This window comes from Delphinapterus leucas, chromosome 9, assembly GCF_059928025.1.
Source record: "Delphinapterus leucas isolate spDelLeu-1000000601 "Yukka" chromosome 9, BTC_Dleu_Yukka2, whole genome shotgun sequence".
NCBI classification, from domain to species: Eukaryota; Metazoa; Chordata; class Mammalia; order Artiodactyla; family Monodontidae; genus Delphinapterus; species Delphinapterus leucas.
The window spans coordinates 23,581,737-23,604,159 of record NC_143137.1 but is presented as its reverse complement, the minus strand read 5'-3'; the positions used below and the strand labels follow the sequence as shown (position 1 = coordinate 23,604,159).

At 41.3% G+C, this 22,423-nt stretch overlaps 1 protein-coding gene across 5 annotated transcripts in view; it reads right to left on the bottom strand.

Annotated features, from left to right (window-relative positions):
• Positions 1 to 466: 466 nt before the first annotated feature.
• The window catches only part of RBM28 (RNA binding motif protein 28), a 32,601-nt gene continuing 10,644 nt past the window's right edge, over positions 467 to 22,423 (bottom strand). For 2 of the 5 annotated variants that reach the window (XM_022581838.2, XM_022581862.2), the window contains exons 9-20: positions 21,857 to 21,923; positions 19,438 to 19,547; positions 16,732 to 16,805; positions 15,805 to 15,940; positions 14,758 to 14,822; positions 12,734 to 12,892; positions 10,692 to 10,841; positions 10,304 to 10,378; positions 6,906 to 7,165; positions 6,238 to 6,337; positions 3,511 to 3,662; positions 2,070 to 2,834 (exon numbers count right to left, since the gene is read on the bottom strand). In XM_022581838.2, coding sequence (XP_022437546.2) covers positions 3,528 to 3,662; positions 6,238 to 6,337; positions 6,906 to 7,165; positions 10,304 to 10,378; positions 10,692 to 10,841; positions 12,734 to 12,892; positions 14,758 to 14,822; positions 15,805 to 15,940; positions 16,732 to 16,805; positions 19,438 to 19,547; positions 21,857 to 21,923 — 1,331 coding nt within the window. In that variant the 3' untranslated portion in view covers positions 2,070 to 2,834; positions 3,511 to 3,527. Of the gene's footprint in view, positions 647 to 672; positions 905 to 2,069; positions 2,835 to 3,510; positions 3,663 to 6,234; positions 6,338 to 6,569; positions 6,787 to 6,905; positions 7,166 to 10,303; positions 10,379 to 10,691; positions 10,842 to 12,733; positions 12,893 to 14,757; positions 14,823 to 15,804; positions 15,941 to 16,731; positions 16,806 to 19,437; positions 19,548 to 21,856; positions 21,924 to 22,423 lie in introns of those variants that run through there. The other 3 variants (XR_002645741.3, XR_002645742.2, XR_016394287.1) reach the window with 3 other exon arrangements.

Sequence of the window (22,423 nt, the reverse complement as noted above, 5' to 3'; positions counted from 1 at the left end):
CACTTCTCAAAAAGTGAGTGGGAGGAATATTAAGCAAAGAACTAGCTACGTGGATCAGCCAGAGGGCCTATGACTGATGATTCTGGGTGGCCAGCACTCACAGAGGCATATTTGACCTCCTGCTTCCTCAGACGACTGAAGATTAAATACATGGTGAGAAGGGGATCTCCGGAACCTTGAGGTTCTACACTCTGAATTTTTAGCTGGAAAACCTCTTTTCAAGGCAAAAACATAGCAAAGGACATTTGGAAGTATTTCGAAGAACGAATTCAGGTGCACTAACTCTGTAACAGAGGAAGCTGCAGATCTCACTTCAAGACAGCTGAAGCAGAATCCTCGCTGCAGGCGAAGTCTAGAGCAAGGGACTGTACACCCTGGATCAAAGCAGAGTCTTCAAAACTACCAAGTCTCCCATCTACCCCCCTCCACACCCCCCCCCACCAAAAAAGCAAAGAAACAGCCACCACACAATCTTAAGACTCTTTATTTAAAGTAAGTATCTCTGGGCTTCCCTGGTGGCGCAGTGGTTGAGAGTCCGCCTGCCGATGCAGGGGACGCGGGTTCGTGCCCCGGTCCGGGAAGATCCCACATGCCGCGGAGCAGCTGGGCCCGTGAACCATGGCCTGTGAGCCTGCGCGTCCGGAGCCTGTGCTCCGCAATGGGAGAGGCCACAACAGTGAGAGGCCCGCGTACCACAAAAAAAAAAAAAAAAAAAAAGTATCTCTGAGTCAGGCTGCTGTATAACCAAGCAGGAAATCTACTGAAACTTGACAGTTTTGATCAATGGCCTTCAGTCTTGGATGTTAATGAAATGTTTGTTATTGTTGTTGCTTTTTAACCAAGCGGTCTGTAACTCCACTTTCACGTCTAATTCAGAAAACTCCATTTCATGAAACATCAGGCTCTGAAGTGAAGAAATGAGCATGATTCTCCTTGCATGAATACTCCCGAGGCAAGCGTTAAGAAGCTGCCCAGATAACCCACGGTGAGGTGGCCCAGAGGAGGACACCATACAAGCAATCTGGTTGTTGAGTAAGTGGATGATTCATCTTATTACTTTTTTAAAGAGCTCTGCAGTGTGTGTACTTTTAAACTGTACTGTAAATCACACATTAATTTGTTCCGCATAGGAACGCCTACACTGAGAATCATTACACTTTTTCAGGTCAACATTCTTTAAACATTATTTTAGCTTGTTTTATGTTACTAAGTAGTTAATTATTATTATTGCAAATGACCTTATATTCTCTTTCTTAAAGGTATGAAGTGAGTGGATACTGGCCAAATAATTTATACACATAGGTATTTGGCTATGTTTGTATCAATTAATATAAAAACCATAAAATATACCCATTTTAAAATTGTATCTTGTAAACCTTTAGAAATAGATGTTACATAAAAAATAATTTACTCCTGTGCCTACCTTCTTTATAGGTAAGAAGACAGACCAAATTTACATTTTCTTTGTCCTTTTTCTTTAAAAGTATATATTTATTTATTACATTGCCTGCAGAATTAGATTTTCTCTTGTCTCTTTTCACTGACAAAACTGATAGGGGTTCTGGCACACTATCCAGCTCAGAAATATTCTTGAGTAATAAAGTGAAGACAATATTGAATACGAATTCACCAAAACTGCCTCTGTGATTTAGTTCAATGCAAATCCTTTATGTATGCAGATTATATAATCCAATTTGCTATTTTTCTTTTGCATCTTTAAGCTTTCTAAATAGTTTCAAAAGTAAACTATCAGACGTAAGATAAATTTTTGCAAAATTATATTCACAAATAACCATATGCTGAAAGTTATATATTAAGGAGTGACTTTTTAAATGACAATGATACTAGTATGTGGATTTTTAAATATGCGTAAGAAACGGAGTTTTAATGGGCAAAAATTAGCAGCTTAAATAGTAATGGGATGAACAATAATTTTGAGGTTTAAGTTTTGTTTTCCTTGGGATTCTTATTATATAGTTGTATCTTAAATATAGATTTAAGAAATTTAGAAAACATATAACATCATTATATGATAAAGTATATGGAGAAATGCAAAATTGTCATTGTAAATGTTCAGCAATATATATTTTTTAATTTAGTGATTCAAACATCATTTAATAAAATAAAATAAAGGCAAAAAAAAAAGATAAGAACTGTGCAGTAACTTCGAGCAGCTGAATGATGTTTTAAACATACTGGGCTGCTATACCTGTCAGAAGAAAAATCTGGATCTAAGAAAATCTGGCAAAGCTATCTGAAATGAACCCAATTTTTATCTATCCTAAATGTTCAGATTATTTTTAAATGTTAATTTATAGATATTTGTACACTACGGGAAAAAGTGTCTGGTGAGCAGACAGCTGGCCAAGGGAAAACAGATCAGAGGCCAGGCAGGCTGTGGATCTTCTATTTACACCTTTAATAAAGTGTCTGACTCCCTCACAGAGTACAGGCCATCCTAGGGTTGATGGGTTGCCAAGCTGCTGCCAGAACATTTCAAACTCCCCAAGTTGCACTGTTTCAAGGTAACTCTGGAGATACAGCCTCTGTACTTTAGTTCTCTCCAAAAGGTTTCAGTATTTTCATGGTCTCTCTTTTACCCATCTTTAAACCAATTAAGGGCATTTCTGAGCATTCATTGGTTTCCCAAGATACTGCAATGAAATAGCCATATCCCTAGGTCAGCAATGGTTCTGAAGAAAGCATCACTTATTATGGCACCAGACTGGACTGGGGAATTAAGAGCTTTGTGCTGTATTTCCAGCTCTTTCTCTGGCCATGCTCACCGCTCTCTCCACCACCGACCACCTCTCTTGAGTCCTCAGGAGGAGGTGCTGGAAGAGAGGAAATGCAGGTTAGCACCACCCGGGCTAGTGTCTGTGGGCCACTGCCAACTGATTTCTAGTTAACTACCAACAGTTACCCACTCATTTGGCAAACAATTATCAGGTGTTGCTCCTGGCCAGGCCCCACGCCCTCAATTACTTTGCAAGTTTCTCCCACCCTCAAAGACTAGGTTGGAAATCATGTTTCTCTGCTCTTTCTTAATCGATTACTGCAGTATGTAGGACTACATACCTGAATTAGAGTTAGGAATATCAAAAACGTTTATCAATAACAAAGGATTCCCATATATTAGAAAGGAGAGTCTGTTATTCAAAAAGCCACAAAATATCTCATTTAGGGAAGACACTTAACAAAATATACATCTTAAAAATTCAGCAGTCAAGAATGCTTTTTATAATTGTTTCCATTCGAGCAACAGAGAATTAAAATGGATAAGAATTATAAACACAACTTCACACAAAATATGCAAGAAGCATCACCATGTTTTTCTGAGATTCCTCTTTGTGGTTATCTAACCACACACGAGGGAGGGACCAAAGTTCAGATGTGCCCCAGTCGCAGTGCCTCAAAGTGGCAGTACACTCAAGGAGTTTCCTTCCCTCAGTAAATGACATGGGGGAGGCGGGGAGGCTTTACCAAGAAGCACACAATCCAGCTTCTTACCCAGTCTGCTACCATCATCAACTGTCAAACCATTTGCTCCTCTTTGCAAGAGGAGCTCCTTTAGAAGGTCCCAATAACTTCTGCTTATATTGTTCAACCAGCTGGTTGAAGCGAACTTCTGTCTTATTTCCCTTAGCTTTCTTCCTAGGTACCTACAAATGAAAGGTAAGGAAACATAAGATAATTGGTTTCAAGCATTAAGTATTACCTTACCCTTAGGCCAGCCAAGGAAGAAAGTAGGTTCAGAGATCTTGTCCACCACAAGAGGGACTTCCAGACAGTGACCCCGCAAGAATCATCCATTGGTAAGAAATCAGACCAGGAGTGCCTAAGAGAAGGGCCCCACTAAAGTACCGTGTTTCAAAGGCCTCTCCCCCTTCAATTCCCAAATGTTCACACGAATCTCCTCCGAGATGAGTCAGCCCCAAGTCTGGATGGTCTTGCTTGTTGCCCTTTCCCTCACCAAGAATTACAGGGTTTCAAAGAGAGCTCTATAAGATAGTGTGATGGGTCAGAGGCTTCCCAGAGACACAGATTTCTTGAGTAGGATGAGAAGCTAATGCTCTTGTACCCTTTAAAGAAAGGAACTAGGCAAGGAAAAAAAGAAAATTTGACTTCCAATGATCAAGGATGCAGGACCACCACTTTCTATTAAGAACTAGGGCTCCGGGCTTCCCTGGTGGCGCAGTGGTTGAGAGTCCGCCTGCCGATGCAGGGGACATGGGTTCGTGCCCCAGTCTGGGAAGATCCCACATGCCGCGGAGCAGCTGGGCCCGTGAGCCATGGCTGTTGGGCCTGCGCGTCCGGACCCTGTGCTCCGCAGCAGGAAAGGCCACAACAGTGAGAGGCCCGCGTAGTGCAAAAAAAAAAAAAAAAAAAAGAACTAGGGCTCCTTGGAAGCTAATGCCAGGGTTGACGAAGAAATAGATAAGAAGCTAATGCCACGGTTGACGAAGAAATAGATAAATTGGGACATCCAGTTGTACTAGGAAGTAAGGACACTATCAAAGACAGGATCATGTCAGAAGGACTCAGGCAGGAGTCAACCTGAAGGGGCTTCTGCTGGCCTCAGATGGGACAAAAATAATGATTGCATCTGACTGAAACATATCAAGTACATAAAAACTCAGGAATTCACAATACTAAAAAAAATCGTACTGGTCATCTGAGGAGGTTGGTAGGGCAACAACTCATTACTCTGGAATCTGATAAAAGGAAAAGAACAAAATCAAGCATTTACCCTGCCTTTCCTACACAAATGATATTTCATGGGAACCAAACAGTTGATCAGGGAAGATTCTTTTTTTCTAGAATTCTTCTTTAAAAACACAAAAGCGTTGATAAAATTAGAAAATTACCATTCTGCAACTCGTATTGAAATACGGATCTAGATAGCAGTCATCAGTGGGTGCTAAGACCCTTAGGTGGGAGGCTGATGGGGGACTTTACAAATGGAGGGATAAGGTAGACAATTCCTAAACGTACTGATGAATCACAGCATCACTAAAAATGGGGCAACCAGACACTATGCACCTTACGGTGCAATGCAACAGAAAGCACACAGCACCACCTATGAAATGCTCTCGCCAAGAAAACTGAACTTGAATCTAATCTAGCCTCTAGATCTAACAACCAGTTTGTAGGCAACATGGGGTGTTAGAGGAACAAGTTAAATGACAGCACAAGGAAGAAAGCAACTAAATTCAAAATGTAATACATTCTAGGGCTAAGGACCTGGCTTATCCAACAAATTAACTGCATGGAAAAAAGCAGGGGTGGATGTAAGGAAGACTGGATATTATAGGGGGAAAAAAAAGATTTAAGAGATTTAAAAATGAAGTATAAGGAATTCCCTGGCAGTCCAGTGGTTAGGACTCTGCGCTTTCACTGCCGTGGCCCAGGTTCAATACCTGGCCAGGGAACTAAGATCCCACAAGCTGCAGGGCATGGCCAAAAAAAAAATTCCGAGTATAACATGTGGACTTTGTTTGGAACCTGATTCATACTAGCCAACTTAAAAAATGTATTTTTGAGGCAACTGGGAATGTTTTAATATGGATTACATATTAGCTATTAAGAGCTTCTTATTAATATCATTAGATGTGATGATGGCATAATATGTGTTTGGGTATATGTGTGTTTAAGGCCTGATCAGCTTGAGATGAATTCTGAGATATTTTTCTGAGCAATATACCTCATTTCCACATGAGGCACATTTACAAGTGAAGTAGAATTCACTTTAATATATTCACAGGGTGGGATGGGGTGGGGGGTAGGTAAAACAAGATAATTATTGAAGCAGAGTAACCAATACATGGGGTTCGTTTTATTATTCTCCCCACTTTTAGGACCATGTACCTCCACATCCTCTAAAAAGCTGCAATCCTGTACATAAGTGCAAACTAGAAGCCCTTTCCTTTTTTTTTTTTTTTTTTTTGCGGTACGCGGGCCTCTCACTGTTGTGGCCTCTCCCACTGCAGAGCACAGGCTCTGGACGTGCAGGCTCAGTGGCCATGGCTCACGGGCCCAGCTGCTCCGCGGCATGTGGGATCTTCCTGGACCGGGGCACAAACCCGTGTCCCCTGCATCAGCAGGCGGACTCTCAACCAATGCGCCACAAGGGAAGCCCCGAAGCCCTTTCCCTTTGCACAACTAATCACGGCACAAGCGGCTGCCGACCCCAGCAGAGCTGTGCCATGCCAAAGCCTCATGGCCTACAGAACTTACCTGCTTGGAAGATAATTTCTGCTTCTCTTGCTTCCAGTGGTTTATCTGGGGGTTTGGCTTCTTGGGAGGGAGAGGCTTCATTTTGCCTTTGTCCCGTAACCTGAAACAATATGGTCAAGTGTCACCCTGAGTTCCTCCTCTAATTGGGACCCCTGAGATTTTTCTCAGCCCAAAAGATAAAACACCTTTTCTTACGCTGGCTCTTTCTAAGCCCATGAGAAATCATGCTAAAAAGGGATACTGCAACAGAATGTCCTATGGCTCAACATCTGTATACTTCTCTTTTTGTTTTAGCTTAAAACCTCAAGGAAATCTCAAAAACCTTCATATACCTAACAAAAATTTGGTCCAGATCGACTTCTGTTGACAGCACTAATCTGTTGTCCCAAACAGAAACCTCAGGTAGATGGGCCTCAGCTGACAGAGACCGCCATCAGGACAGGAGGAAGCTCTTCAGAAGAGAAAAATCAGGAAAGCCCGCACTGGAAGGCTCCTCCGAGGCCCCCTCTGCCAGTCCTGTTCCGGCCTCCATTTGGTCCAAGAGTGACTCTGCTGGTGTAGAGATACTTCATGCGGGACTGGAGCACACTAAGCATCTCTTTCCTCCAAACAAAGAGGAAAAAGGGCGAAGCAAGACAAACCCTCTGAGCCGCCATCCTGCATCTCACCTAATTTTGGGGCCTCGGTGTGAGGGGAGCACCAGGACCTTTCTTCGCTTCTTCCCATCAGACAGCTCCACGTGCTCCACTTCAGCCTTGGTCTGGAACCCTGTCCACGAGACAGATCCTGCCTTCTCCTTCTGCTCCATGGGTGCCTTGCTTTGTTGATGCATGTGGTTCTGAGCTGTTTTCTGTTGCTGTTTTTTCCCAAGCTCTGGTTGTTCTTGCTGGGGCTGCTCACCAGTTGCCAACATGGATTTCACTTTTTGCTGTATAAGACAAGGGAATGCCATTTAGTTACTGGGTGAGGTTTATTTGCTGGAAATATTCAGAAGAGGAATGAGCTGGTGAGAGAAGGGGAATTCTTCCCCCAAATAGTTAGAGACTATAGGAAAGTGAATGCAAGTAGTTCACAGGCCCTGAAATAGTAACAGATGGTTACTGGGTGGGGGACACAAAACAACCATTTCCCTTTCCACATGCAGAAATAGGGGAAAAGTACAGGTATGTCCAAAACACAAAAGCCAGTAGAAAATAGGCCAGTAGCATGGGACAATTACCAAAGGTGTAACAAATGTATAATGGGAATGAGAAGAAAGAGAAATATTTGAAGTAATAAGAGCTAAGGATTTCCAAACTTAAGGACAGACACTAAACCACAGATCCAGGCCAAAAACCAAACAGGATATTAAAAAAAAAAAAGAAAAAAGTACACCTAGGCATATCATATCAAACAGCAGAAAATCAAAGAGAAAACCTTGAAAGAAGCCAGAGGTAGGGAAAATACATTACCTACAGAGGAACAAAGTTAAGATTACATTGGATTTCCCTTCAGAAACCATATAAGCAAGAAGAGAATAGAAGGAAATATTTAAAGTTTGGGGGAAAAAAATCACCAACTTAGAATGCTTTACCCGTGTAATTATCCTTCAAAAGTGAAGGAAAAACAAAAACTTTCTCAGACAAACAAAAATTAAAGAAATCTGGGAATTCCCTGGCAGTCCATGGTTAGGACTCAGTGCTCTCACTGCCGGGGGCCCGGGTTCGAGCCCTCATTGGGGAACTAGGATCCCACAATACGCACAGTGAGGCCAAAAAAAAAAACTTTAAAGAAATTTATCACTGGTAGACATGCCTTGCAAGAAATACTACATGAATGTATTAAGGGAGAAGAAATGACACGTCAGAAACTTGAATCCATATAGAGAAAGGAAAAACATTAGAGAAAAGATAACTGAAATGAAGATAAGGAAAAGATGACATGAGAAGGAAGACAAAGTATGTTACAGATTTATTTTGCACTGAAGTGGGGGAAGAAAAAGAAGATTCATGTGAAATTAATGTAGTAATAATAATGTTATTTTGTCCTTTTCACCTCAGAAATCTAGACAGGCACACTGACACAACAAAGATCTATTATATGCCTCTTATGTGCCAGTCTCTAAGTGGTAAGGGTACAGATGGACAGAATGAAGTGTCTACCTTTTAGCACTCACAGTCCAGTGGAGAAAAGAGACATTCACAAAGTAAAAAACTAAAAAAAAGTTTAAGGAACTTCATGAAGTACAAGTAATAAAGTCTTATCTCTTTTGAGAGAGGTGGGGAAATGCTACTTGTGGAATATGAGTATGGAAACTGAGTAGAAGTATCCTTGAGTCAGGGGAGAGGAACACTTTTACACAGAGAGATCAGTATGTACATTAAGTGTAGGCAACAAATAAGGCCACCTGAATTTTTTTTTAAGCCGGTAGCTACAGAATCACCTCTGACTTAGGCAGTAAATAATTCTATAACTACAATAATAAAGCTGCCTTGAATAATAACCAGAACTCAGGTTTTTCCAACCCAGGGCCATTGTATTAACCACTGATACTGCTCCTCTAAAAGTCATGCTCAGGGCTTCCCTGGCGGAGCAGTGGTTAAGAATCCACCTGCCAATGCAGGGGACACGGGTTCGAGCCCTGGTCTGGGAAGATCCCACATGCCGCGGACGAACTAAGCCCGTGCGCCACAATTACTGAGCCTGCACTCTAGAGCCCGCGAGCCACAACCACTGAGACCACGTGCCACAACTACTGAAGCCCGCGCACCTAGAGCCTGTGCTCCGCAACATAAGAAGCCACCACAATGAGAAGACCGCGCACTGCAACAAAGAGTAGCCCCTGCCCGGCGCAACTAGAGAAAGCCCGTGTGCAGCAACGAAGACCCAACGCAGCGAAAATAAATAAATAAATAAAAGTCATGCTCATGATAAACACCATAAAGACACCAAAGCACTGCAAATGTTTGGTATATATGCAAGTTAAGGTATAATATCAATGAGATCTGTAAGAGTTATGGTGTCAAGAATAACCTGGCCTTCTACGTCCTGCGGCAGGATGGGTAAGAGAGTGAGCAATGACTGTGTGCTGACTGTAGTATGCGAGACAACTTACACGCACTACCTCACTTAATCCTCATCAACCATGTAACACAGATGATGTTAATCCTATTTTTACTAGAAACTGAAGCTGAGAAAGGTAATAACTTGCCAAGGAACTCAGGGGCAGAGCCTGAGTTTGAACATGAATATTCTTGTTCCCAAAATCCCTGTTCTTTCCTCTATACTACACTAGATTAAAAACAGTACTAAAACTATCAGGCATCACACTTCTGGAGCCATCTAAGAAGAAAACAGAATTATGGAAGAGAGAGCTGAAATCTACAGGTAATGTAAAACTTAACCTTGGCTATTAACTTTGACACGTACCATCACCAAACACTGCAGTACAAGCACTGCTGATTGGTAATAACATCAGTCCGATTCTCCTCTCTCCTTCCTCCCCGTTCTGTGGAGCTATCACAAGCCAGGCCAGCAGAGGAGAGATGGCCTACAGCGTTCTAGGAAACTAAGAGTAAAGGGTAACAAAGAACCTAATGAGGAAGAGACCTACTTTAAGGGAGCAGAACCACAAACTGCACAAAACAGTTTAAATATGGCCCTAAAAAAAATATTGTTTTAACTGAACTGTATACTTAAAAATAGTAAAGTTTATGTGTATACTATTACAATTTAAAAAACAAAGACAGGGACTTCCCTGGTGGCGCAGTGGTTGAGAATCTGCCTGCCAATGAAGGGGACACGGGTTCGAGCCCTGGTCTGGGAAGATCCCACATGCCGCAGAGCAACTAGGCCTGTGAGCCACAACTACTGAGCCTGCGCGTCTGGAGCCTGTGCTCCGCAACAAGACAGGCCGCAACAGTGAGAGGCCCGCGCACCGCGATGAAGAGTGGCCCCCACTCGCCGCAACTAGAGAAAGCCCCAGCACAAAAACGAAGACCCAACACAGCCAAAAATAAATTAATAAAAATTAAAAACAAACAAACAAACAAAAAACAAAGACAGAAAAAACATCTCAGTTCCGTACCAGGCTGCGCTGGATCCTCAGTTCCTTTATTTTAAGTTTCCTTCGATCTTCCAAAGAGAACTCCACTATTGGTCTCTGTGGCAGAAGGGGACAGAAAGTCATTCATTAGATTTCTTAATCTCTGCGTGCAATGAGCTGAGATATCGTCCCACCACTACCCTCTTTCTTGCAAGTCAGAGGATGCTACTCACTTCACTCTACTTAAATGCAAGGGGCCAGTTCTGCAAGCAGTCTATCCAGTTTAGTGTTCCTTCTAATCATCTTATCACCTGAATCACTGATCACTCCTCCAACGCCTTGCCACTCTTACCCACCATACAAACGTCAGAGGGTTTTCCGCAAATGGCCCTCAGAGGAACATGTTCCCCCCCCACAGGATGAGGCTCACCTTCTGAGGCCCAAATATTTCTGGATTGTTGTTGATGTGGCGTAGGGCTGCCAGGGCATGCTCGTGCTCCTGGAACTCTGCAAAGGCATAGCCCAAGGACTGACCGTTAATTTTCCCATGAGCTCCTTTAAGGCCTCGCATTACCCGACACTACAAGTAGAACAAGAAAAAGAATCAGTAATTAGAGGATAAAGATCCTTAACAGCTTCAACAAGAAATCAGGTTATTGGAACAGTTTTCATATATATCACCATCACAAGAGTTTTACTGGAATAGCACTTACGAATGTCTGTTTTATTAGAATACACCTACGGAGAGCACAAAATGAGTTAAACAGATATTTTCTTGCTTTCTAAGAGCTTACAGACATCAACCCAGACCTACAAGTAAGCATGTAAATAAAATAAACTTCCCAAGGAAAAATTATAATAGCTAACTGTTGACATGACAATACACACAAGCTGAGAGGTACGTGGTACTTGAGGTTGTATAAGTTAGCACTGAGGCTAAAAAGCCATCTGTGGATCTCCTCACTGAAGAAACCACTCAGAAAGGAAATTACTGAAGAAGGGAAGGATAAGGGCCTGATGGCTTTAGATAAGAAAGACAATTCAGGTATGGGGAAGATCCTGCCCAACATATAGCCTCAGAAATACAGGAAGGAGCTTCAGCTGTCTTTGCTCAGAGCTCAGATCCTCTCTGGCATGATTTTTCCCTAAATCCTTAAGCTGTAATAGGCATCCTGGGGCACCGAGGAACAGTAGGATATTTGGGGAAAACTGATAGTTTATGTGCTTTTACTGCTGGAAGCTGTAGTTATCACGTAACAGAGAAGTCTAGGCATTGGGTACACATGGATGCTGCATTTGGTGTGCGTCCGGTATCTACTCTGTGCCTAGAACTGTGCCATGTACTGTAGGATAATCAAGAAAAGCATAAAATGAGGCTCCTATCCTCAAGAGGCTTACTATCTTACTGAGACACGATATTTACACATACGAAAGAATTAAAAATTCAATATAATGCAAATATTGTAAAACACACATACATTTCTCTAAATGATGGCAGGTGTTAAATGTGCAGACTCTTACTAAGCATTGTGGACGTTAATGAGAAATTACACAACTCACCCTTATGCCAGTAACAGTTGGAACAGTTACCAAGTTTTACCAAGAGTGGTGTCGGCTACGTGCTGACATGTTCACATTCTCTCCTGGAATTCCCTGAATACCAATACCTTACATTTTGAAGAGGATTTCCAGGAGTAGGAAAATAGTTTACGGTGATGAATCAGAGCAAAGCAGGTTCATAATATTGGCTAGGTTACTTATTCAATAAACACTGATCAAGAGATGACTATGTGCCAGGTATTATGCCAAGAACTGGGAACAATGAGATAACGCCTGCTCTCTAAGGGCTCAGCCTGGTGGGGAGGAATGACTGGCAGACCATCACAGGACATGTAGTAGTCAGTACTATGACACAGGTACACAGGGGTGTTGTGGGAGCAGAGGAGGGGTCTCTGTACGCACACAGAGCCTAACCAAGTCTTGGTGTGAATCCAGAGTCTGTCTAATACAACTGCTGAAGACCCGGGTGGCTCTCTATGCTCACCACAGGGCACTGAGGACTCTTACTACAGGGTAAGAGCCTATATGGCTCTTACTAAATGGTAGCGAAATGCCCTTCTAAAGAGCAAAGCACACAGGTTATTTTCTCAGCAAGAAAATTAACCTTACAGCACCTGGTATAATGCTGGGAACACAGCAGGTATTCAATAAGTGCTTGCTAAATTAATTCATGAGGGCAGAGACTTCCTCACATTCTGCTGCAATTTGGTCAGATGTGAAAGGCAGTTCTTAGAAGAGGTAAAAAAAAATTTTTCAACCCCATAAAACCACAAAAATCACCAAACTCAGCCTTGTCTGCTGACTGTGTCCAAAAGAAAATCTGTCAATCTGCCAGCACCACAGCCTGAACGAAATACTCGATCTGACCCAGGATGAGTACCTGAGTTCTGAGTGGGCAGGGCCAACTCTCACCTCCTTGATGCGCACCCCCTTCTCCCCTCTAGTGGCATTCAGCAGCAGCTTTCTGAGCTGTTTGTCATCCACGGCCTTTGGGAGATTGTGCAGGCACAGCCTGGTCCGGGAGACAAAGATATTCTGGTCCTTGAGTTTCTGATGCTTCAGCAGCTCAAACTGAAAGAACAATAAATTGTTAACAATACAATCCACCCTTTAAAAATACAGGCTCATAATTCTCCAACAGGAAAGAATCATGATGCCTATCCAATAACCACACATCTAGAAAAAAGGAGGGAAACCACCCACGCTGCAGCCTTATGATACTCAGCACAGGGAAAGAAAGGGTCAAGGAAGCAAGATGATGGTGGAGAGGTGATAAGATCATGGGCTCTGGAGTCAGACTGAATTAGAAATCCATCTCTAACTGGAGAAGCTACATAAAATTGTTTAAGCCTCAATAATTTCACCTACAGAGTAGAACTGTAGATCAAAATATAAGACCAATCTTTCAGTACTGATGTGAGGCTGCAATGAGGTAATACACATAAAATCCCAAGCTCAAACCCGGCCCAGAGCAAATAAAAAATAATACTGTAGTTAACATCTATGCCAAGCCCTTATCTACCCATCAACTCAAACTAATTACTTAGTCCTTCCTAAAGGAAATGGAATTTATTTAAGAATTCTTGATAGAATATTGTCTCGTCTCAACTCTGCCACCTTGAGGCAAAGAAACGTCTCAACTCTGCCACCTTGAGGCAAAGAAGCGTCTCAACTCTGCCACCTTGAGGCAAAGAAACGTCTCAACTCTGCCACCTTGAGGCAAAGAAACGTCAATGGCCATAGAAAGAAACTGCGTCTAGAGCCTCAACTATGCTACACAAAGCACTGGTCCCAGGGCAACCTGTCTCTAAAGTGAAAGGATGACATTCTTCTCCTGATTTGTTTGTTAAAATTAGCTCAGTAGAAGAAAGTTTGAAATTAAATTTTTTCTTTTATCAAGTCTCATTCCTGCTGCTTCTTGTTTGGTAAAGGTACTAACAAATCACAAAATAAACAAATACCCTGGAAATGAACATTAAAAGGGCTATTTGAAGAGGTTATCATGCTTAAATTGAACAGTCTAATTTTTCTCCCAGGAAAAACTGTGCCTGCTGTGAATTACAATGTGTATAATCTAGTGAGCTTTTTGCTAGAAAAATTCACTCTAAGGGAGAATTAAATGTGTCACTATCACATTGTGATCAGAAAAGGGCATACAATGCCCCCCAAATAACCATGATTTCCAGATGTTCAGTACCAAAAAAAGTTGAGAACACTAGTCTAGAAACTGTACAGAGAAAAGACATGCTGCCTCTTGCTGTCACTATATTCTCATCTCTGTCCGTCCTCTTCTGCACTTTCAGGTTCCATAGTTAATTCTGTTAATGATCATGCATCTTTACCATTCTAGGCTGGCTTAGCTTTTTGAAAGTAAGCTATATGGGCAAAAGTAAAAATTACCGGAACAAATATTGCCGAGCAGCAAAGGAACTCAATAGCATCAGTTATCAGTGGAAATCCCATAACATAGTTTTCCTACTGGAGACACCACCCTCCCCCCATCAAAACAGACATCTTAACTCTCCCTTCCAAGACCCACATCTACACCTCCTTCCCTACTAACTCTAGCCACCCTGACCTTCCTTTCTTATGTTATTCTGCATTTATACTGACACCTAATTATATACAGCCCGAGCCTCTAGGGATCTACTCCACGATCCAGAAGCAAACTATGTGGCAAACGTTTACTGCTGAGCATTAGGAAAACAAAGAATAAGACCCAGTTCCTATAATGGCATATAATGCTGACATGATATTATGTATAATGCTGGGTTAGTTGCTGTTTCACCTGTGTGCTTGTTTTCTAACAGTGTAAGCAGCACCTGTGGCCGATACTTGCTTGGCTCTTTGATGAGCATCTCTAGCATTCAATTATTATTATTTATGGATTTTATTAAGTCATGCAGAACATGAAGATTGGTGCCTAATCTACTCACTCGTTCTCTTTTGGCCATATCAGCAGCACTCACACCCTCTGCAGCCTTCGTCCCAGCACGAATCACTGCAGAAAGAGGGAAAAAGGCCAAGACATCAGCAAGGGAATTTTCACTGAGCAATAAGAGGAATGTGATTTGAATGATGCAAGCTCTCTGTACAGGGCCCAGAGGACTATGCTGGCCAGGACATAGTGGCATCTGGGTAGGTCCAGAAATAGGCTACAGGGCTAAGTTCTTGTCTATGAGCTGCTCTCAAGGACTAAAACTCTGAACATTTTGTGATTTTGTTCCTCTCCCTCCTTTCCCTCAAAGAGTTTCATGTACATGCCCAAAGTCAGATGGAAAGGCCTAGAGGAAATTCTGGAAATAAGTACATTTTAGGCATCTAGAATGCAAAAATGCTCTACCTATAACCTGTCCTTGGAATTTCAATGCGCTTGTATTTGGGAGCCATTACTAAGCAGTGAGATAAGCCAACCTAGAAAACAGCTACATCGTAAAACAGGGCCTAGTCTCAAAGGCTAATGGTCTCCCATTTGCTAGTCCAGGCTGTGCAGCTGTGCAGCAGGTGGCAATATTGTGTGACCTAGAGGAAAGGATTCTCTTTTGTCTTAATTAAAGCTAATTCCTGATTATCTTTCTCACATTAAGGGAAAGGAACTCAGTGCATATTTAAAATCCATGAGTAATCCAAAAGAGTAATTTTCGTCATAATTTTCAACTTCTTCAGAAAACCTATCGGGAATGATGACAAAAGGCAAAGGTAATTTGAGTTTTTCCTCCCTCTTTGCCCTGCTAATCCTCTGACGAAAAGGTCTAAAGGCAAGCAGGCAGAAAGGAGAACGGGACTCATTAATCCATGAACTGGGTGAAGCCTTCCTAACAGAAAGCCACATCTACTAAAGTGGATTAACAATATATCACTGTTAAAGAGGACACAGGGTTTTTAATTTGAAACATGCCCCAAACATACTATTGCCAGGTCACTGTCACAGCAAGGGGCCAGCTACTCAGAAGCCTGTTTCCCATCTCCCTGCCACCACTCACAGCCTTCTCGGGCCAGATAGAGGTTCCGGGTCCCAGTCGGCTTCTTCACCTTCTTTGTCCGGAGCTTTGCAGCCTCATCACGGGTCACTGCCAAGTCAACCTTAAGCTGCCGGCCATCCAGTTTAAGCCCACCACTCTGTAACAGATTGCAACCTCTTAAAATTCATGACGAGTAGAAACTAAGCACCTGACAAGGAACACCAAGGAAAGGGAAAACAGCAAACCCCAATTATACTGTGGAACCCAACCCCCAGGATGTTTTAGCCCAGCTGGTTGCAAGTAGATCACTGAGCCTAACAGTATTTAGCACAGCTGTGCAAAGGCCACCACATGTTCGTTTGTTTTAAGGGAGCTGATTAGTCCCAAAGTAGGCCCAAATTGAGGAAAATGATCTGTAAACTGGCAAAATTTTAGTATTCTAAAGAAAGCTAATGAAATGGTAGTATTAACTCTACTCAGGAGAATTTAAGAGACAATGGCAATACAGAGTAATTTATCTCAAAACAATTTATACTTGGTTATAGAAATCACTGAAAAATTCTCAATCACCCACACTTTCTCAAACATTTACTCCACTTCACAGATGGCCTTAATCCCTTCTTGTCCCAGTGTTTCATGTCATCAGCCTAGGATAGAGACTGACATACAGAGAGTGAACCGTAAATAGATTATTATACCTGTTTCCTCACTTGTAAAATAAGAATGATTGTACTTACCTTATACACACCTACAGGGCTGATGTGAGGATTAAGTAAAGTGATGCACGTAAAGCTCAGTGCCTAACACACACTACGTGCTCAACAAGTGTTCGCTTTATTATTATTATACCATGGACAGTAATAATAATAAGGTTTTGTGCTAACATCAGATGTTGCCCCTGGGAGCCACTACTGCCAAGTTACAGAGTAAAGGAAATGTCTTCCTTACCTCGGTCTCTGGAGAAGCAGCTTCAAGGCATTTCTGAGCCGCTTCTTGAGTCATGAACTGGGCAAATGCACAACCTGCACAGAGAGAAAAAACTAAGTAGATCCCAAACACCCATGGCCCACCAGGAATCCAAAGACAACACTACAAATGGTGGCAGCCTGACACAAAGTGGAGGGGTAGTAGCATCCTTTTGTTTAGCACTATGAGACTTAACTAAGAAGCACTGTGTCAGGCACTGGAGGTTCAAAGACAGGTAAGACAGCACACTTGCTCACAATGAACTTTTATTATTACTTCCTTCATCTTTTCTAAGGCTTCTTAGAAACTTTAGTCTCACCATTCCACTCCTTAATAAGAAATATCCACAAGAAATCTAGAGAAATTCCAGCCTAACATTTAATTCAGTATCACTCTCTGTGGGCCTATCAGAGGACTAAAAAAATGAGGCAGCACCCACTTAAGCCTGAAATTAAATTACAGATCTCACTGTCATCACAGTCACTGGGAGGCATTATATAAGGACAGGTCTAGCTCTTGGAGTAAAAGTCCCTGGCCTCTATCCCATGAACATAGTGGTGAATCAGAAAGCCGTGAGCTCAACTCTTTTCTGTTTTGTTTTGTTTTCATGAATTCAACTCGACTCATGCTATAGAATTTCCACACCTTTCACTGGTTAGAGGCAGGGCCAATCAACCCATCCTAATTTTCTGCTCTTGATAAAAAGCAGCTTATGTAAGAAAAAAAAGTTCACCTTACAGTAAACTCAAAAAAAACAATTAAGTTCCATAATATTTTGTTAGTATTCCTTTAAACTTTAATTATTCCCTCATATATGAAAATAATGCCATATTTCCTGGAGCTACTGGAGCACTGATCTTCTGCCCCTCTAAGAATGAATGACAGCAGACCAACTGAAAGGACACCTGTGGCAGGCCAACCCAAGGGTCGCCATCTAGTGAGGTCTTCCCTGCTTCCTCCAGGCAGAGCCAAGTGCCCCCCACCAACCCCCGCCGGTCCTCCACTCTCATCTCTATTACAGCACTGGTCAGGTGGCATCTTCCCCAAAAGACCTGAATGTCTCTGGAAGAGGGGCCATGTTTCTTGGCTATTTCTACATTTGTAGCACCTACCATAATGTTCAGCATTAGTAGATACTCAATAGGAAGAAACAAGTAATATAGAAAGAAATATCGGGGGGGGAAATGTTTCTAACAGGCAGATTAGCCTGTTTGTCCAACACGAAGAAAATAGGATGAGTTCTTCTCTCTGAATGGGTAAGAATTTTACCATTGGAATTTCCAGGGTAACTATTGGGTTAAATCCTACCACCTTCCTAAAAGTCTTCAGACAATACTTAGCCCTTCCAGGCAGTGAAATGGCATGCTGACAGGGATGATGTATAGGAGGAGGTTGTGTGAGGAGGCAGAAAAAGTGCCAGAAAATTTTAATATGAGCTCAGGAAAGACAATGCATTATGAAAAAAAAAATAACGGAAACTATGCCTATTAAGACCATTAACTCTCAGCTAACATTAACAGACCAAGAAAGAGACTGAGCAAGTCAACTACAGACTCCATTCTGAAAATGTCAACCCAATACACTACTGCACCCTGAAAGAGACAAAAGAGATCATCAAAGTCAAGCAATATCCTACGGTACTTGTAACATTTTATGCAATCCTAGTTGCCCATTTTCAGAAAAATATACTAGAAATGGAGAAGGTCCAAGAAGCATAATTGAATATCAGAGCTGAACGCACGTTAAGTGATTAGTTGAACCCACTCGTTTTACAGATAAGAAACTGAAGCCCACAGTGGTTAAATGATTGCCAAAAATCACCCAGCCGGTCTATGGTTTAGCTGGGATTAGATCCTAATCTCCAGGAAGCAGTTCAGTTTTCTTTCCATTATACTACCTCATTTACATCTTTCATAGCTGAGTAAAAACCAAAAATGATCAAGTTTCATCAAACTGGAAAATAAGAAGGTTCAGAATGGAGGCAATTAATCCATAGAGAGGCTCCAGAGAGCCCCAAAACACTCAGAAATGGCATTTTTCTGAGGACAGGGTTCAGAGTTTTTGCTAGATCTCAAAGGAATCAAGAACCAGAATGAATTAAGAATTCACTGCTTTAGTAGAACGACTGCAGTTGATAAAATCAAAGATTATGAACGGGTTGAAAAGGTGCTTACCTAACAACAGTATATTAGAATGAGGAGTGGTCAACCTTTAAGCTCAAAAGAAATAGCTTTAGGGGGGGAAAAAAAGAAAACTAAGGCAGCACTCCTGCTACATAGTTTTCCTTCTGACTGTTGCCACTGCAACAAAGTTTCTGTCAGCTTCCATCTCTAACAAAAGCAACTGAAAAATATCCCAGCAATTTCAAGCAATGTGGAATGATTAATACCCATGAGATGCTATCACATCTGAAATTCAAAGAACAACAAATGAAATTCATTACCCTAAAGTAAATAAGCAAGAGCTTAAAAAGCTGAGACAAAATTATGGCCAGCAGCACCATTACAGATGCTGAGTTTGACAACACGGAAGACAACCTCAGAATGTCCTTGGTGCTTCTATGGATCACAGAAACCTGGATAATGGTGGACCCCTCAGGGTGGCACACACCATGCTCTCATGGAACCTAGTCAGTGCCCATGGCAGTGGTCTCAACCCTTTTGGGCCTGACCAGCTGACAGCAAATACCTTTAGAATGCTCTGTGTCTGGATGCAAGACAATGCGGACATATTTAAGATCTCCAAACTGCTGGAGGAGCTCTCCAAGGTCTTCTTCCTCTGAGTCGAAGGACAGGTTTCTATGGAGGACAATCAGGTCACAAAAAAGGTCAATTACAAAAGTGAGATCCTACGTTCCAGTACAAGGTGAGTGAGTTAGACATCAACTGGAGTGGTTCCCTTGCTCATAACCACCCTTCCCAGGGACAGCACCAGGGGATGGCTCCCACTAGCCAGGCCTCCAGTGTATGACTCTGCCTATAGGCTGTAACCGACTGACCTTCCTGTTAATCAAATTCTCCTTCCCAGGAATATAAAACTTGAACAGACAGATACAAAGACCAGAAGTTGTAGATACAGATTCACTTCAAAACAGCAGTGTCCCACTTGAGGGGAACTTACGGGGAGCTGAAAATGTTCTGTATCTTGATCAGCGTGATGGTTACACGGATATACATATATCCATGTATAAAGGTATATGTATATAGATGGTTATATACATGAAAAATGTCACTGGTTGTACACTTACATTAAACACACTTTACAGAATACATGTTATACCTTAACGAGGGATAGAAAAAAGGACGGGTGTCTTCAGAGAAAAGACCACATAGCCTTCTGCAGCCAGGGTCCCAGAACCACCCTGATCTTCATCCCCTTCTTGAGGTCTGCTCTTTGACAACTTTTATTCCGTTATTCCGTGAGCCACCCTAATGTTCATCCAACATACCAGCCTTTTCACTTAAACTGGCCAAACTTAGTTTCCCTTACTACAACCAAAAGACTCACAGACAGCTAATGAAAAGTCAAATGTCTCTCAATGTCTCCTCTGTACTCCTATGAAATCCAGGTTTCAGTTAAAATTTTACAGAAGTCAGAAAATCCTTCAAAATAATAACTCAAAACCAAACATGGTAAAGTTTACTAGCTAAGTGCAAAAAAAAAAAAAAACTACTATTTCTCTCGATGGGATTAGAAAATGTTGGAAGGAGATTTTGTTCTACTAAATTTCAACACAGTGTAAAGATTCCTCTTTTCCCAGCTATGCACAGCCTTTCAGGGGTAAGAAAAACAGTCCCAAATAAATATCTACAATTTTACTTCTCTTATGCTAGTTAACAACTCCATAAACAGCTCTATCTTATGGAATAACCAAGATAAAAAAGATGTTCTGAAATAAGACATATCCTAGCTACATTATTTCTTCTAATTTGCCTCATCGTGGACATACTTTTCTCTCTTCCATCCTTTACTTTCCTAAGTTCTTTTTTAATTAAAAGATGTATAAGGAATGGTATCCTTGATATTGAGGTCTCAGGCTTCTAAGTGTGACATTCCTTCTTTTCTGTTACATAGAATCCTCTACAAATACAAAATTATATGGAAATTACAAATAACACAGTAAAAAAAAACATGGAAAGACATGCTATAAAGAAAGAAAATGGGACATTTATACACTAATATGTATAAAATGGATAACTAATAAGAACCTGCTATATAAAAAAATTAAATTCAAAAATTAAAAAAAAAGAAAGAAAGAAAGAAAATGGGCTACAGCACAGCATGTATAGGCTAAAATCATCTTTGTAAATATTTATGATGTTATGAACATGTGTGTGGGTGTTCCCCAAGCAGTGATTAAGGTTAACTTTTTGCTTATTCATTTCCTATATTTCCCACAATAAACATAAATTATTTGTATAATGAAAACAATCTTAAAAGACTATACAAGAGAATAAAATAGACATCTTTAAAATAAGACCCAAATGGCCCTAGCACAATGGTACTTAAGAAAGGATGAGAAGGCATGCTTGAGGTATGCCGAAGATATCCCAACCTCCTGAAAACACCAACCTACTGCAGTCAGTAGGACTAAAACAGCAATGGCAACATGATACAACACCTATCTCCCTCCCTCAGTTTTCCAGGAAACAGATGGGATGCCTCACTATACTCTGGACATGACTGTAGAAGATAAGTTAGGCATGAAGAGAGAATTCGTTTGGGATAAGTGGTATCACCCCTCCCCAGCACTCACCCTAAAACAAAGGCCAGAAGCAAGATGGTTCTAATAGTTGAAAAACTGATTTGTTCCAAATGATCCCACCCCAATTACAAAGAATGAAATCTAAATGAGGACAAGATATAAAGACCCCTGCTATTTATCTTCTGTGTATACTTCTGATTCTCCTACACATTTCTCATTGTGTGCTATGTTCCTAGGCAGATGTGCTAATGGTCTTCGATGCATCTAACTTTTTGGCCTAGCTAACAGAATTAGTGCAAAAAGAAGACAACGAAGAAAGGAAAGAAGGGAGGGAGGAAGAAGGGAAGAAAAGAAACCTATGAAGGCAACACAAACAGCAGTTCTCAGGATAGAAAGTCATACCTGATAAAGACAGTTTTCCCTTCATTCACATCAGAGGGTAATTTCCTCTTCTTCTTCTTTTTCGAGACTTGTATATCCAAAGTAAAAAGAAAAACAACAAACTGAAAAAGACTAGTACAAGCCTTACAACAAAGGCTTTTAAATATATAAAGATCTTACATAAATTAAGAACTCCAATTAAAAATGAACAAAGGATATGCAACTAAAATATACGAAGATGCTCAAACGCACTCATAAAGAAAAACACAGCACAAGAAATGAGATACTATTTATCACCAACAGATTGGCAAACAACAAAACAGACAGATGAAATCCATTGTGGTAAGGGTGTGGGGAAAAAGAGAGATTCCCATATACTGTTGTGACAGTGTAAACTTTCTGGAAATACAAAATGTAAACATTTGAGGAGAAAAAAATATATATCTACATTCGCATACACAAATATACATTATATTCTACGTAAGTTACATTATATTCTACGTAAGTTAATGCTTATAAAAGCATTAACTATCCTTAGATACACAAGAAACACTGGTTGTCTCTGGGGAGGGGCCCGAAGTGGCTGCG